The following is a 17,806-nucleotide window of genomic DNA, read 5'->3' as shown; positions in this document are numbered from 1 at the left end:
ATCAATAGGGGTCACCTAATGGTCATGATCAACCTCCATGCCAAATATTAAGACTGTGCGTCAAAGGATTCTTAAGTTATTGGGCAGACAAGCTTTTCTTAGTCAAGGCCCATGTGACCTTGAACTATGACCTCAAAATAATTATTGGGTCATCTAATGGTCATGACTAATCTCCATGCCAAACATAAAGACTGTGGGTCAAAGGATTCTTAAGTTATTGGGAAGACCAGCTTTTTTTAGTCTGACCTTGACCTTTGACCTAGTTAGTTCAAAATCAATGGGTGTCATCTACCAGTCATAACCAACCTCAATGCCAAATTTGAAGACTGTTGACAAAAGCATTGTTACATAATTGAGCAGACAAGCTTTTAGAGCTTTAAGGCCCCTGTGACCTTGAATTGAGCTTAAACTCAATAGGGGTCATCTAATTACTCATCATGACCAACCTCCAAGCCAAATATGAAGACTTTGGGTCAAAGGATTGGGTGGACAAGGAAAAACCGAAGGACTGCCGGATGCCCGGACGGACAAGCTGATTCCAGTATACCCCCCTTACAACTTTATTGTGTGGGGGTTTAAAAAATTTATAATAAGTGGTTACGTTGGCACCGACACCGACGCTCGAGTGACTAGGACAGCTCTACTTATTCTTATCGAATAGTCTAGCTAAAATCTTAGCTAAAAAAAAGATAAAAAATTAGAATCAACATTTAAATTACCTGTGTATGTATGGTAGACACTGACTGTAATTGCACACTAAACACCCCTTTATGATTATCTACCCATTTCATTCCAGGTAATGTATGAATCTGCAATAAAAATTAGTGAACAATTTGTGTTTAAATAACTTTAAAAAATCTTTCCAAATTTGTAACAAGTTAAATACTATGCAAGTTTTGAATATCTAAAAAAAAATAACTTCTGATATTATTATTATTATTATTATTATCATTAATATCATTATTATTATTATTATTATTATTATTATTATTATTATTATTATTGTTATTTTTATCCAAATTAGAAATAAAATAAAGACTTTTCTTCAGCTTTCATTATAAAAAAAAAATTTAATTTCTAAAACAATTTACAGTTCTGTTATAAGTGATAATACTTAATATTTCCTGGCTTCAAATTTACACTATCATGGCATCAAGTTAACACCATTGTTGCTTTAACTTTACACTCTAGTTGGTTCAAGTTAACATTATCATGGCTTTTAAGACTATCATGGATTCATGCTAACATTATTGTTGCCTTAAGTAAACACTATTGTAGCTTTATGTTATGTTATGGGCAATATTTAACACTACTGCAACTTAAACACTTATATGGCTTCAAGTTAACACTATTTGTTTTTCTTCAAGTTATTGCAATTATAATTTATCAAGTTAACTATATCATATGTTTTGCACTAAACACTAAAATTCCATACAGCATAACATTTGCTGTATGCAAAATACAGTAAACTCCGCTTATAATGATACTTAATGGATCGCAGAATTTATATCATTACAATGGGGTATCCTTATATCAGGGAGGCAACCAATTTGAAAACAACTGTTGAGACCATGGTAACCGGTTATAAGCAATATCATTATAAATGGATTTTACTGTAACTATGTTCAAAATAGGCAAATATATTTTATGAACACTTGGCTGAATATGATATACATGTACTTATAATGTTCTGGTTGTTATTTCTCTTCCATTTTATACACTGAGTTAATAGAATTATTTTAAAGATATGATAAGAATATTTCTCTTCCATTTTATACACTGAGTTAATAGAATTATTTTAAAGATATGATAAGAATATTTCTCTTCCATTTTATACACTGAGTTAATAGAATTATTTTAAAGATATGATAAGCATAGATTTAAATTATCAATATAGAAAACCAGTCTTAAACTCCAGCATCTGATTGGTTGGTTTTTGAACAATGTCTAACCTCTAATTGGTTGGTTATGACATAAGATTCAAACTGACCAATCGTTATGTTGAATTTTTCAAAGATTTATTATGATTACTGTTATCAATAATAAAAACCTTAGACCCTTAACCTGCTGCAATGATGTAATAGATTTTCTGTGCTTTGATTTTTTTTTAAAGTCCACTCAACGGTTAAAGCTGCATGCCTCCAGATGAGCCAACTTGCTGGCCATGCCTCAAGATAAGCCAAAAATATTTCAAGAAAATCAAAATTGATAAAAAAATAGATTTTAAGAAAATTAAATATATTTCAAGATCAAAGTAATAATGTACATGTTATGTGGGACAAATGACTGACTTTGCAGTATTATCACCATATTTCTACTGTGTAACTAACACAGTAAGGGGCTATTTTTGCATATTTTGACCTATTTTTGGTCATTAAAATGGATTGCAAGTGCCATTTGCAATGTGAAAATTACTTATTTTGTTCACTTCAAAATATTTGACTTTGAAATACATTTGCAATTTTGTTGTGTGAAAATTAGCATAAATCTGTTGGCATGCCGTTATAAGGAATTTCATTATCAAAATCTAAAATGTTGAGATACCAACATTATAAAGAGCCTGATCAGACTGCACAGAAGGCCTGGCCTGGTGGCAAAATGTAATCACTGTTGGTTCCAGCAGGTTAAGGGTTAAATGCTTATTTCACATGCATATCATACTAAAGAACTCTTTTCTGGAGATTATAGAACATGATATATAGTATAGTAAACTGATGATGATGCATTTAAACATTTCAGAAGAAATATATGGATACTGCAATATCATTATTATATTCTCTGAGCACTTATTTTCGTGGTTTACATAGATTGGTCACCAATGAATTTTAGATCCAACAAAATTTCATTTCATCTACTCACATTATTTACATTTTACCTTTTGGAAAAATAAAGAGTCCAGAATTTAAGAACCCACAAAAATGTTCTTTGTGACAAAACCACGAAATTTCATGCCCATGAAATTCAGTATATTCACAGTACTCACATTAGATTTTATGTAAACATAATACATGTATTTCTATTAATATCAATGAAATTCATATATTTTCTGACACCAAATGATTAAAGCTGTTCTCCAAAAATAATAAACTCTGCTGCACTCAATCATGGGTTTTGGAAATTTTCAGAAGGGCAAAAAAATTAAATGTCTTGATAAAGAATGTGTTAACTTAAAAATAACAACAGGCCACAAACAAACACATTTTTTTCTACTTTTCCCTTAATACCTTTTATTGATAAGATTTATAACTACAGTCAAACTTCATTTGCTCAAACTCGAAGGGCCTGTGCAAATTTGTAAAAGAGATGGGTAGGTCGAGCAAACTAATGTTGAAGAATTATCATGTATGATTAGATCGTATTTTTTCCGGAGGCCGGACGGCAAGTTGGAGCGAAAGGAGGTATTCCAGCAATCTGAGTCTGAGTGAATGAAGTTCAACAGTAGTAACTTAGCAAAAGCATGAAGAGGGACTTTCTGTGCAAATCAAACCAACATACCAGTGGTAATTCACCTACATCAAATCCACTACCGCAACAGAAACCTAATGGAAACTACGGATCTATGTGTAGCATTGATTTAATTTATCTTTATTTTATAGGGGGAGGGACATTTATATCTTTTATTAATCTACCTTCATAAAAGTGGGTTCAAACCCATTACAGAGATTTTCAATTCTTTTATGTAAGGAAGCTTTTCTTAGTAGTTTAAACTCTTATTCATTCAATAAATTGCATATATACAACATTAACATGTTTCAACACAGAAACACTGGATTAGAAAACCAACAAAAAATACTAAAATCAATTCATCTGCAGTTAAGAAAATTCATAAAATTGAGATACAACAAGAGCCGGTTGAACCGGGTGATGCTCCCCAAATAGGTTTTGGACACAGGAAGGTATGCCTCTTGTTGTGTCAGAGTTATGCCACAGACAAAGTTCAAAGTGTAAAAACAACCCAAATATTGTGCACAACACATTGTCTCAATATGGTGATCATTTTTGTGAAATAGTTGTAAAATCTGACTTCAAATAACGAAGTAATGTGCCGGAAATGATTTTGCTGCAAGGTCATGCTGTGACCTTGACCTTCAAGGTAGGGACCCAAATGATGCATGCATCACGCCAATTCAATATGATGATCATCTCTGTGAAATAGTTGTTAAATCCGACTTCCAGTAACAAAGTTATGGGCCGGACACGATTTTGCTGCAAGGTCATGCTGTGACCTTGACCTTCAAGGAAGCGACCCAAATGACGGCGCGACACAATGTCTCATTGTGGTGATCATTTCTGTGAAATAGTTGTAAAATCCGATTTCAAATAATGAAGTTATGTGCCGGACACGATTTTGCTGCAAGGTCATGCTGTGACCCTGACCTTCAAGGTAGTGAGCCAAATGTTGCGCACGACACGCCATTTTAATATGGTGATCATTTCTGTGAAATAGTTTAAAAATCTGACTTCAAATAAGGAAGTACATGATTTTGCTGCAAGGTCATGCTGTGACCTTCCAGGCAGCGACCCAAATGTTGTGCGTGACAAGTCATCTTAATATGATGATCATTTCTGTGAAATACTTTTTGAATCCAACTTCAAATAGTGAAGTAATGGGCCGGACACGATTTTGCTGCAAGGTCATGCTGTGACCTTGACCTTCAAGGAAGCAACCCAGATGTTGCACCTGACACATCGTCTCAATATGGTGATCATTTCTGTGAAATATTTTTAAAATCCGACTTCAAATAATGAAGTTATGGACCGGACACAATTTTGCTGCAAGGTCATGCTGTGACCTTGACCTTCAAGGAAGCGACCCAGATGTTGTGCGCGACACATCGTCTCAATATGGTGATCATTTCTGTGAAATATTTTTAAAATCCGACTTCAAATAACAAAGTTATGGACCGGACAAGATTTTGCTGCAAGGTCATGCTGTGACCTTGACCTTCAAGGTAGCGACCCAAATGTTGCGCGTGACATGTTGTCTCAATATGGTGATCATTTCTGTGAAAAAGTTTTAAAATCCGACTTCAAATAAAGTTATGGGCCGGATACGATTTTGCTGAAAGGTCATGCTGTGACCTTGACCTTCAAATAACAAAGTTATGGGCTGGACACGAATTCAGGACGTACGTACATACGTACGGACGGACGGACAACCCTACGACTATATGCTCCCTCGAAATTTTTTGGGGAGCATAAAAATGCTGGGGATATTCTTGATATGTAAACAATCTATAATGGTTATCACAATCTTGTCAAATATGATGAAATGACATTTTTAGGAGACTCTTCACTTGAAAAAAACATATTTATATCAAAGAGTGTTAGTAAAGGAAGAAGATGGTTCAAGGTAGTCTTACTGTAATGCTTTCCCGCCAAAAAAAATTCAAACATCAGCAAATATCGTAAAAAATCAGTCATATCCGGAATGTTATTTTTTCAATTTTTCATAATCTTCGGTATTCAATAATTTTCAACTGTTTATAACAGGAATATAGTACATAAGAATAAGATGAGTGATTGCAAATAATCTAATGACTGAGATTTCGAAAAAATAACGAACCAGAAAAAAACGATTTGCTACGATTTTGGTCAATGTTAGAAGTTTTTGGCGGGAAAGCATTACAGTAAGACTACCTAAACCCTAACGATGCTGAATTGTAAAATGCAAAACTTTTGTCACCAGTATAAGAGCCAAGCCAGCCTATGCATCCCTGCACTCCTTACCAGGCTATATACTGTTGGCTTAATCATTTCCAAATTTCATTTTAATATCCCTAAAATTGATAATGGACTATTGCATTATGTATGTTGGACAAGTTTATTGCGAAAATTCAGCAAGGTCAAGGTTAACATTCATGGAATCATTGTGTAGAATCAGAAAAACAAGAAAGTTTCAGTCAGAGTGAAAAACGTGTTAAGTTCCAAGTTTATTCTCTTACTTTTGACGACGTCACTTGCTACAATTAACAGTAACAGTTTCAATATTTATAATCCATCTACAAATTATCGAATTATTTGCCTTAACACATATCCATAACTTTTACTACACACACAATATGTATGTAAATAGCCTTGTTATCATTTCGCTTCAATGGTTAAGGTGGGAAAAAGGGAGGTGACAAAGTGGTAAAGGTGTCTCCTTTTCAGTCCAGGGATGGTCACTTTGTGGGTTCAAGCCCTTCTTTGGTCATCACCATATATAAAACATGTGAAATCCACATTGGTTATTTAAAGGAGCAGACTCACGAGTCGTTTAAATAATCTTCTAGCTTTCATCACAATCAAGGTAAATAAATATGTCTACACAAACTAAACTAAAAGAGAAAACTTCTTGATTTACTCAGACATGCATTAACCATTGACAATTCAAAAATTATTACTCAAACCCTTGACCAGGGTAGAACTATGTATTTCAAAGACCCTGTCTGGCCTAATTAAAGTAATTAAAAAAAAAACCAAAAAACTCAGGAAACCCATGAAACATAATAAAATCTTTACATATTCATTTTATATGAAAATCCATGAGACAACACCTGTAAACATATTATAGACGCATGCACAACTCGTGTTATACTTCAACAACTATTGTTTTACTTACGTCTGGAAATAAGATCGAGTAACTGGGAGGTAATTTCTCTACTGATACTGGTAACATGAAGTCCCCAACATGAAGTCTTCCATCCCTCATCAAAGGTAGCCACTGCAAATATGTATTTCATGACTGAAATCTTTGTTTCTTTCTTATACATGTATTGAAATAACATGTACTTAGAAAAAAAAAATCATATTGAGTAGTATTCTTCTGTTGTGGAAAAATGTCAATTTTTCTCTATTTTACGTTAAATTTAGAAACACTTTTAACTACTTCTTACCCATTAGATCTATATCTCAAATTCTATATAAATAAAAAAAAAGGAATAAGTCAAAATTTCTTTGAGCAGTAATAATAAACCACGCACACTTAAGTGGCACTATTACACCAATGGATTATATCTCTAAAACTGGGTCTCACAATACCATAAAATATGCAAAGGAATAAAAAACAACATACAGTGAACCCAACTGGAGTTTCAACAGCTGACGCTGGTTCCCCTTTCTTTGTCTGACAGCTGATATGGTAAAAGGTAAACAGTAAATGATGGGCATCAGTAAGATGAGCTGGGAGCCGAATCTTCACCTCTTCATAGAAATCTGGAGACCTGAAAAATAATCAGAGTTAAAGCACCAGTCAATTGCAGTACAGAATTCCCCTTCCACAGGTAATAGCAGGGACTTTTGTTTTATCAATTTCTTGGTCAAGAATCAAACCCTGCAGGGAAATTCAGATAGAAAATGCTCTGCTAAATGAGTCTAAATTGAAGTAGAGTATTATGCCAGCCATGAAAAAGATTAACTTGGCATTTGTAAAATGAAGTTACATTTTAGTTAAATAGTCCCGGTATTTTATCATAGTTACAATAGGACAAAAAAAATGTTTTTTCTTCCTTTGGATTATGGACTTGTCATTTTGTCTCATTGCCTTCGTAATCAACAAAAAAGTAATGTCAGGAATATTCAGATTTTTTATTTCCGTTAAAAATACCATGTAAATAATGTAACAGGCAAATAATAATGCGGAAACCACTCTAACGGGTTACATACATGTATATAACTTACTTGTTATGATAGGTGACCGATGTGTAAGCCTCTCTGGATAATTCTGGGCAGTTTGACTTCCCAAATATTGCCTTAAATACAGGGATAGTAAACACAGATAATAAAAGGTGGTATGGTATTTTGTTCAATCATATTTCTAAGTCTAGTTTAACATGCAAAATATAGATTCCATTCAAATTTTAATTTCCATACAAATTGTAAACTACAATATCCATACAAATTGTAATTTCCATACAATTTGTTATTTCCATACAAATTGTAATTTACATACAAATTGTAATTTACATACAAATTGTAAAATGCAATATCCATACAAATTGTAATTTCCATTCAATTTGTTATTTCCATACAAACTGTAATTTCCATACAAATTGTCATTTCCATACAAATCGTAATTTCCATACAAATTAGGCACTTAATCAATAAAGCAGGCATATATTGCATGAAAGCTTGACTATCAAGCTTGACTAAATTCTTGATCCATATTGGTAGCATATGCTGGTTTTAGAGTATTACAAAGTCCTCCATGGTAAAGCGTCATAAAGACTTAAAATCAATAGTCATTTTCTATTTTGTGTTTTAAGAGTGCCAGGGACATAAAATTCTTTATTGAAAGGTAGCCATTCATGGAAAGTTTGGAAGTTTTAACTTCTACCTTGACGCCAGGGCCTGAAATATTATAACATTGAGACCACAGCAGCAAATACTATATCTAAACTTAAAATTCAATTCAATATATGAAACATAATCTCTATTTCTGTAAAATAAAATTTTATATTGCAATATATCATATCATTCCTTGATCATGAGACAAATTCTTGCAATGTATAACATACACTGTCAATTGAGCCGTCCAATTAGCTAAGTAAGTAGAGTGTTGGACTGTGAATTGGGCAATCCAGGTTCAATTTCCAGACAGTGCAGGTCACTTGTTGCGATTGATCATGAAATCTTTTCTGCGTCATTTGCACTGTACCTCTGCTTTTGCTTATACAGAAATTTCAGTTCCTTGCGAAAGTGAGGGCAACTGGTACTGGTAAACTGCTTGACAGCCTGCCCATGAACAATGCAGTGGCTGAACTGTGCTCTAGTAAATTCAATGTGGCTTACTGCCGTGATACGAATGAAAACTTCCAAAACCACCATCACACTCTTAAGAAAATTCTTTGAAATAACAAGGTGCCATATGAATAAACGTAGAAGAAGTTTATCCCAAAATATTGACAGAAAACTTACCTGTAATGCTCCACTTTCCTCCTCCCCATGCATCAACTGTATCTTAACAGCGATATTTCTGGCCGAGCCCTGTCTGTTGGCAAAGTTCAAACTTCTTGGATACACGTAAAGCAAGTTTCTATAAAAACAATACATACATTCATCACAATGATATCCCTTGTATTTAATGTTTTTTCCAATTTTTTGGTCACAAAATTTTTTTTTTTACATCTTCTTCTTATGAACCGAGTCTCTTTGTACATTCATACAATTAAGTCAAAGACAGATTTGGAGAATTTATCCCTTACCACCCTCCATTTGCTAAATGGAGTTGTCCATCATTCAATCTGGACAAAACCATACAACAATTTTAGGGGAAAATTTCAAAATCTAAACTGACTGAATAGGGAAATGTGAAGACCATGACCAGAAGGCACAGTCATGCCGGCTGAACCTCGTCTGCACAGGTTGTATAGGTAAAATTAGCTACTGCCAAGAGGGTAAAGGTCAATATATTTCACCTGTATGTTGTGGCCATAGAGAAGACCTCGTGTGTGGGAAACTCCAGGATTTCTTTGATGGGTTTATTTTTATCTTCAGGATAGGGCTCAACTTTCCACAGATCTGCTGTCAATACTTGTTTAGGCTCCTCTGGGCATGGGGATATATCAAGTTTTAAAGTTCCTGAAAAAAAATCATTGCTATAAATAGATTTGTCTCTATTAAATCAAGCTAAATATAGAAAGATATACAATTCAGTATCTTTAAATGCAACTAAGGAGAGAAATACTGAAAAACAAAAAAAAATCCTTTTATGTAAAATCTTGCTTACTTATAAATGCTTAATCCATAGTAATTTTGTTTCCTCAACAACTATTCACTATTTTGGAATGACTGTCAAATACCATAGCTTTAAAACAGACCATGTTCTTAACAGCCAACATTTCAATCAGAGAACACCAACTATAAGTCAAAACCAGTAGCTCAAACAATTTCAAACCAATCTTGACCATTGCCAATTTTCAAGGTAAAGTAATCTTGCTATTTGTCGAAAACTTCACAGAAAAGCTACCTTGCTGAAGATTCAAAAATGTTAAAAAGATTGTTTAATAACTTGAAAAGGAAATCTTACCTGGTATGCATTTGACTCTCTTTAGGACATTTGATGGTCGTTTTATATCAATAAGATATTTGTACAAGTCTTCATCACTTAATTTGTCCCCTTCCTGAAATAAAAGTTTTCTTTTTTTTTCAAATTTGATTTATAAGAATACTTTTTCAATACTTTTGAAAAAAAATATTTATAATTTCATTCTAGGGACACAAGATACAGATCCTGTAGCGATCTTATATTGTTGTTTGAAATAAAAAGTAAATTCTGCAGTAGAGCAACTCAGCTGAAAGAAAACAATGAAACGTGTCCAAAAATTAAAAAAAACAAACATTTTAGTTCTCCTTCAGAAAAATTAAAGTGTTCAAATTACCTTTCAAAAAAAAAAAAATTTCATTGGACTCTGCGGATAGATTTTATTTTAATTTAAGCTTACAACGTACTGATACCCAAACACCATAAAATTCTCAACAATTGTCAAAGTCCCTTTCCAGCAAGTATATTAAGTATGAGAAGAATCAATCTCATCTTTCTTAAACAGATGATTTTCATTGGAAACTACACAATATAGGGAAAATACTAGCAGAGGCATATCTAGTAACAATTGATGTTTCCGCCCTATATAATACATATATGTATGTCCATCCTGCACCGAGACGGCATAATAGAAGGGTTCCCGCTGTCGCTCGCCAATGGCGCAAATATATTAATTATGGCGCCAAATGCTACAATATATTAATTCTAGCGCATAAAATCTTTAATTGGCAAATTTTACTGCGCCAACATAAGATGAAAATATCTGGCAACAAGTACAATTAAAGTCATTAAGCGGCCGCTATTATAGCTTTAAAATAATTGTTAATTGAAACATCAAAAAGCACTAACATGATAAATTTAATATCACACAATACTAACATCATAAACTTACCTGTTTAAAGAAACTTGACACAGTCAAGGTCACTGGTCTGAAATTACTGAGATTTCCACCATAATCGTCTGGAGACCAACTACGACGTTTCTCGTAACCTGATCTCCCACGCTCGGTGCTATAACTTCGGCTTGCAAGGATGTCATCTTTTGGTCTCTTTCTGAAGCTGTCGTACTGTCCTGGTTGCATTCCACTTCTCCTATCTACATAGAAAAAAGTGACAAATTATGTTAAATCAGTGGACTTTTGTAATCTTCTTTAAGTATGTCTCTGTATGGCTTATAAAGTACTCTATTCAAATCAATGAGGTTAAAGGTACATGTACTAAATAAACAATATTTAACTGGAAATACTTGGTATGTCAATAGGATAGGGATGCCCCAATATTCCACTGTTTTGTCAGTTTTGTCAAACTACAGACAGATAGCCCGACAGCAGGATAGCTGAACATTAGGGGAAATCTACATGATAATGATTAAGAGCACCAAAGACCCTGTTTTATTTAGTTTGTCATATTTTATATACAAAATGAAAACAATTTACCTAAACTAGCAGCCCGAGTCATCTCCGACTCTGACCTGATCGAGTCGACGGATGTTTCTCTCTCGTAACTGTGCGCTCCATTAACAATGTTCATCAGATAGATGGCAGTCCAGGCAAACGGCATACGGTACTTGCCAAGACGCTCACAAAACTGTGCAGCATTTGATCGATATTTGTCTTCTTTGCTCTGTTGAGGAAAATAAAAATACTATTCATAACTTATTGTATTTTAAAGGCAATTTATTTTCAACATCATGGTATTAATTTTGAAAAAGCATTTTTTTTTAGGAGATAAAATTTCATAAGTTTTATACCCAATGAGAATAAGTTGAATGAGATATAACTTATCAGTAATTTTTATTCATGCAACATTATCAATTCCATGGAGTAACACAAAAACAAGTTTGATTTGTAATAAATGATCTAGATAGTTTAGCAGTCTTTATATCTTATAGGAATCTTTACTTGTTTGTAAAACCTTAAAGTACATAATTCCGTGCTTGTGCTTTGTATTGTGTGATCATACACTTATGAAGAATGTTCAAGTTTTCTAACATAGATTTCTGATTTAATGATCCCCATGAAAATGCTTTCTTAAAACAATACCATGAAAATATTTTTAGTGTTTTCTTTTGTTTTAAACATAGTAACATGCACTCATCCCAAGCAAGCTAAGAAAACAAGAAAAAAGTAATTTTTATGCAGTATGGAAACCATCCCATAAAGTTAACATTCAAACATTTATTTGTAAAAATGAAGCATGTTGAGCGAAAAGATATCAGTTTGGTAAAAGTCCTATGATGACATTACTGTAAAAACTGTTTGCTATTTATAATCAATTATATGTATTATTTTATTTTCAACTTTCCTAGTGCACTTAACTCGGGTTATCACAAACATGTATACTTTCTTTTTAATTATCCAAGATAAAATAAGCTATAAATCTAAATTTAAAATCAGTCATTTACACAAAATTTTCATAAATCATTCTTAACTCCCTTAATCAACATAAATCGTTTGTACTGTTCAAGTGAGACTAAAAAGTTTTGAAGCACCGCCCTCAATACCATATTCCTGTATGTACCAAACAAGGCGCTCAAATGTTTAAATATTAAAATCTTGCCTCTAAACCTGCCAAAATGCACTCTAAAGAGGTCTAATTCATCTGTTCTCATCAATTTTTTCGATAATGAATGAAAAATGTAAGAATTGGTGAAAAAAGCGATATTTTTCTACTTTGTGATCATGATTTCTGCAAGCGTCTAGAGGTACCGCTCTAACATGATAGTGAGTTAAATCCGTATTGTTTGTGCTTGTATAAAATACCAGTAGGTACGGTACAAGTAATTGTAACAAGAGCTGTCGGTAGGACAGCACGCTCGACTATTCTAAGTGCTTGATAGTAAAAGAGCCTTAATAATGTTAAATATTCTAAGTTCACAAAAGGGCTAATTTTTTTTTATAAAATATAAAATTGTCCCAAAAAAGGCACAAACCCTTCAGTAGTTATGGAGATAACAGCTTAGAAGCAAAACTTTACCATGAATTTTTTAAGTTGAAAAAGGGAAGAAAAATCAGCCTAAATGCAAGATAGAATTATGGATCTTTGTCAGTGACCTACAATTCTGACCCTAAATGCATATGTGAAGTTTTAAATAAATATCTTTAATAGTTATTGAGATATGTAAAACTTGCATTTAAACATTAACCAAGAGACTAAGTAGAAAAGGGGATATGAATCAGCCTTAATGCAAGATAGAGTTATGGAACTTGGTCAGTGACATACAATTATGACCCTCAAATTATGACCCTAAGTACATGTGTAAAGTTTCAAGTAAATATCTTTGAAGACCTTTAACCTTTAACCAAAATCTCTAAGTTTCAAAGGGGCAAATAATTCTGCAAATATTGCAGACAGAGTTATGCAATTTTGCAAAATGATGTACATTGTTACTATAAAAAAGTATTGTAAATTTCAATTGAATATCTCAAGCAATAATTGAGATATTTGACTTTACAAAAAAACTTTAACCAAAATTTCTAAGTTTCAAAGGGGCATAATTCTGTCAATATTGTAGGCAGAGTTATCCAACTTGTCAATCTGATGTACCTTGTTACTATAAATAAGTATTGTAAGTTTCAATTGAATATCTCAAGCAATAATTGAGATATTTGACTTTACAAAAACTTTAACCAAAATTTCTAAGTTAAAAAGGGGCATAATTCTGTCAATATTGTAGGCAGCGTTATCCTACTTGTCAATCTGATGTACCTTATTACTAAAAATAAGTATTGTAAGTTTCAATTGAATATCTCAAACAATAATTGAGATATTTGTCTTAACAAAAAACTTTAACCAAAATTTCTAAGTTAAAAAGGGGCATAATTCTGTCAATATTGTAGGTAGAGTTATCCAACTTGTCAATCTGATGTACCTTGTTACTATAAATAAGTATTGTAAGTTTCAATTGAATATCTCAAGCAATAATTGAGATATTTGACTTTACAAAAACTTTAACCAAAATTTCTAAGTTAAAAAGGGGCATAATTCGGTCAATATTGTAGGCAGAGTTATCCTTCTTGTCAATCTGATGTACCTTATTACTAAAAACAAGAGCTGTCTGTAGGACAGCACGCTAGACTATTCTAAGTGCTTGATAGTAAAAGAGCCTTGATAATGTTAAATTTTTTAAGTTTACAAAAGGGTTAATTTTTTTTATAAATTCTTGTTATAGGCCTTAGAGAGAGTCTAATTAAACAGTATTGGCTTGACTATTCGGAAAGTAATGTCACAAGGGTGTTTTATTGAGTATAATAATACTAATTACCTATGAATACATAAATTTGACAGAAAAGGTACAAAGGCTTGTTATTAAGATGTTTTATCAAGTAAATCACTGCTTAATTATTATGAATGCATAAAATTGTCCCAAAAAAAGGCACAAACCCTTTAGTAGTTATTGAGATAACAGCTTACAAATGAATTTCTAAGTTGAAAAAGGGGAGAAAAATCAGCCTAAATGCAAGATAGAATTATGGATCTTTGTCAGTGACCTACAATTATGACCCTAAATGCATATGTGAAGTTTTAAATAAATATCTTTAATAGTTATTGAGATATGTAAAACTTGCATGTAAACATTAACCAAGAGACTAAGTAGAAAAGGGGATATGAATCAGCCTTAATGCAAGATAGAGTTATGGAACTTGGTCAGTGACATACAATTATGACCCTCCAATTATGACCCTAAGTGCATGTGTAAAGTTTCAAGTAAATATCTTTGAAGACCTTTAACCTTTAACCAAAATTTCTAAGTTTCAAAGGGGCAAATAATTCTGCAAATATTGCAGGCAGAGTTATGCAATTTTGCAAACTGATGTACATTGTTACTATAAAAAAGTATTTTAATTTTCAATTGAATATCTCGAGCAATAATTGAGATATTTGACTTTACAAAAAAACTTTAACCAAAATTTCTAAGTTCCAAAGGGGCAAAATTCTGTCAATATTGTAGGCAGAGTTATACAACTTGTCAATCTGATGTACCTTGTTACTATAAATAAGTATTGTAAGTTTCAATTGAATATCTCAAGCAATAATTGAGATATTTGACTTTATAAAAAACTTTAACCAAAATTTCTAAGTTAAAAAGGGGCATAATTCTGTCAATATTGTAGTCAAAGTTATCCAATTTGTCAATCTGATGTACCTTATTACTATTAATAAGTATTGTAAGTTTCAATTGAATATCTCAAGCAATAATTGAGATATTTGACTTTACAAAAAACTTTAACCAAAATTTCTAAGTTAAAAGGGGGCATAATTCTGTCAATATTGTAGGCAGAGTTATCAAACTTGTCTATCTGATGAACCTTGTTACTATTAATAAGTATTGTAAGTTTCAATTGAATATCTCAAGCAATAATTGAGATATTTGACTTTACAAAAATACCCCGGTCACATATTCACGGAAAACGCCCACGGAAGAGCCACGGATTAATTCCGGCATCGTCCGTAGCTACCCGTACTGGTCAGTAGCTCTCCGTACTGTAACCGTAATCAAACGTAGTAGTCCTTGTATATCCGTAGCGATCCTTGACAATTTTTGAACATGCACAAAAATTTGCTACGGAAAAATCAACCGTAGCGTATCCCTGCTAGTCCGTATTAAACCGTACTGATACGTACTGGTCCGTACGAAAACCGTACTAGTCCGTACTGATTCGTAGTCCACCAACTTTCCACGGTTTGGTACGGAGAACTACGTATAAGCTACGGTTTTAATACGGATTAATACGGCATTGCCAAGGAAAGCCACGATTGTAATACGTTGTTCTACGGAGAGGCAAGGATTAGCACGGTCTTATACGGTTTAATGCGTTGCAACACGAAACGGTACGGAATGGTACGGTCCACTACTGTTAAGTACGGATGAATTAAGTATCATGTACTTTTTCAAGGGTATAAAATTTAAAAAAAAAGACATATTTGTTGGAACATTCAATAAATGATAATTGCCATTTACTGGCTGCAACTTTATATTGAAATGGCTCAGAATGCGGAGGCAGTGGTCGAGCTGCTTGATGACATGCATAGAGGTTAAAATGTATTAATATCGTACTACAATTCATACATAAGTAATAGAATAACATTTAATGCTACATATTTTAAGTTTCTCATAAGACTCGGACGCTGGCCTTCAGTGATAATAAGATTAATTAACAAGCTTTTTACATATTTTTAAAACATAAACATTCACGATAATTAATGTAATTGTAAAATGAACAGCAAATTTTAAAATTAAAAGAGAAGCAGTATTGATGAACATTTTTCCTTTATGATTACTAGTCTATATCTAATCAGGTAAAAGAAGACAGACGAGATGGTGGACTAGAAATGGGCTTTTACGAAGACCGCTTCACGTTAAGTACGAGGCTCTCATGGCCGAACTTGTTGAGGATCCAGCGTCCTTCAAAAAATCAACTTTAATCGGACCTGATGTGTCTCGGGGTTTGGACGCGATTAGGCCGAATCCTCTCCGCCAAAATCATTGAACTCTGCAATTTGTTTCTAGGTGTTCTTTTCTTGTGAGGCAATTTGAAAATGAGCAAAAAGAGGTTGTGGACGGATGTCTATTAGGGCCGTATAAATCCATGGCAATTCGTTCTTCTCCGTATCAATTCGTTCTTCTCCGTAGCAGACCGTACTTATTCGTACTAACCCGTGCTTTTACCGTAGCAGACCGTACTTATTCGTAGTAACCCGTGCTTATACCGTAGCATACCGTAGTGTATCCGTAGTGCATCCGTCCTGATTCGTGCCGCTCCGTATCAAACCGTGTCGGTCCGTAACAATCCGTGTCTCTCCGGGTGCTTTTGGTGGTAAATCCGTCGGACTCCGTACTCATACTATTGTGTGTCCGTACTGGAACCGTAGCGGACTACGGAATTTCACATTTCCGTAGTAATCCGTGAACGATTAGACCGTAGCTCTTCCGTGACATTATCCGTGAATATGTGACCGGGGCAAAAACTTTAACCAAAATTTCTAAGTTAAAAAGGGGCATAATTCTGTCAATATTGTAGGCAGAGTTATCAAACTTGTCTATCTGATGTACCTTGTTACTATTAATAAGTATTGTAAGTTTCAATTGAATATCTCAAGTAATAATTGAGATATTTGACTTTACAAAAAACTTTAACCAACGCAGACGCTGACGCGGACGCTGACGCCGACGCCGGGGCTACTACAATAGCTCTCATATTCTTCGAATAGTCGAGCTAATAAGTATTGTAAGTTTCAATTGAATATCTCAAACAATAATTGAGATATTTGTCTTTACAAAAAACTTTAACCAAAATTTCTAAGTTAAAAAGGGGCATAATTCTGTCAATATTGTAGGTAGAGTTATCCAACTTGTCAATCTGATGTACCTTGTTACTATAAATAAGTATTGTAAGTTTCAATTGAATATCTCAAGCAATAATTGAGATATTTGACTTTACAAAAAGCTTTAATCAACACAGACGCCGACGCGGACGCTGACGCCGACGCCGGGGCGACTACAATAGCTCTCATATTCTTCGAATAGTCAAGCTAAAAAATAACATGAAACCTTGTGATATACAATTATGTTGCTTCATAAGCATCAATTACCATAAAAAATAAAACAAAACAAAATAATGTTCTGAAACACAAAAACAGCCCCTGCCTTATATCTTACCAGGAAATAACCAAAATTTTCAACATTGTGGTGAAATTTCCAATACTTTGATGGTCAACAAGCTTTATAGTTCAATTTTGAAGTTCAAGCACTTTTGAAGGAACCAAGTTTTCCTATTTTGCA

General features: G+C 33.3%; 1 protein-coding gene across 4 annotated transcripts in view; it reads right to left on the bottom strand.

The window, feature by feature from the left end:
• The window catches only part of LOC132756681 (dedicator of cytokinesis protein 7-like), an 84,620-nt gene that overhangs the window by 48,713 nt on the left and 18,101 nt on the right, over positions 1-17,806 (bottom strand). For 2 of the 4 annotated variants that reach the window (XM_060747811.1, XM_060747826.1), the window contains exons 11-20: positions 11,460-11,646; positions 10,917-11,119; positions 10,010-10,103; positions 9,399-9,561; positions 8,899-9,016; positions 7,663-7,733; positions 7,058-7,205; positions 6,605-6,706; positions 5,946-5,963; positions 720-809 (exon numbers count right to left, since the gene is read on the bottom strand). In XM_060747811.1, coding sequence (XP_060603794.1) covers positions 720-809; positions 5,946-5,963; positions 6,605-6,706; positions 7,058-7,205; positions 7,663-7,733; positions 8,899-9,016; positions 9,399-9,561; positions 10,010-10,103; positions 10,917-11,119; positions 11,460-11,646 — 1,194 coding nt within the window. The remainder of the gene's footprint in view (positions 1-719; positions 810-5,945; positions 5,964-6,604; positions 6,707-7,057; positions 7,206-7,662; positions 7,734-8,898; positions 9,017-9,398; positions 9,562-10,009; positions 10,104-10,916; positions 11,120-11,459; positions 11,647-17,806) is intronic. The other 2 variants (XM_060747819.1, XM_060747833.1) reach the window with 1 other exon arrangement.

This window comes from Ruditapes philippinarum, unplaced genomic scaffold (genome assembly GCF_026571515.1).
Source record: "Ruditapes philippinarum isolate M1 unplaced genomic scaffold, ASM2657151v2 ctg3465_1_1_1_1, whole genome shotgun sequence".
Taxonomy (NCBI): Eukaryota; Metazoa; Mollusca; class Bivalvia; order Venerida; family Veneridae; genus Ruditapes; species Ruditapes philippinarum.
This window is presented reverse-complemented; position numbering and strand designations above follow the sequence as displayed.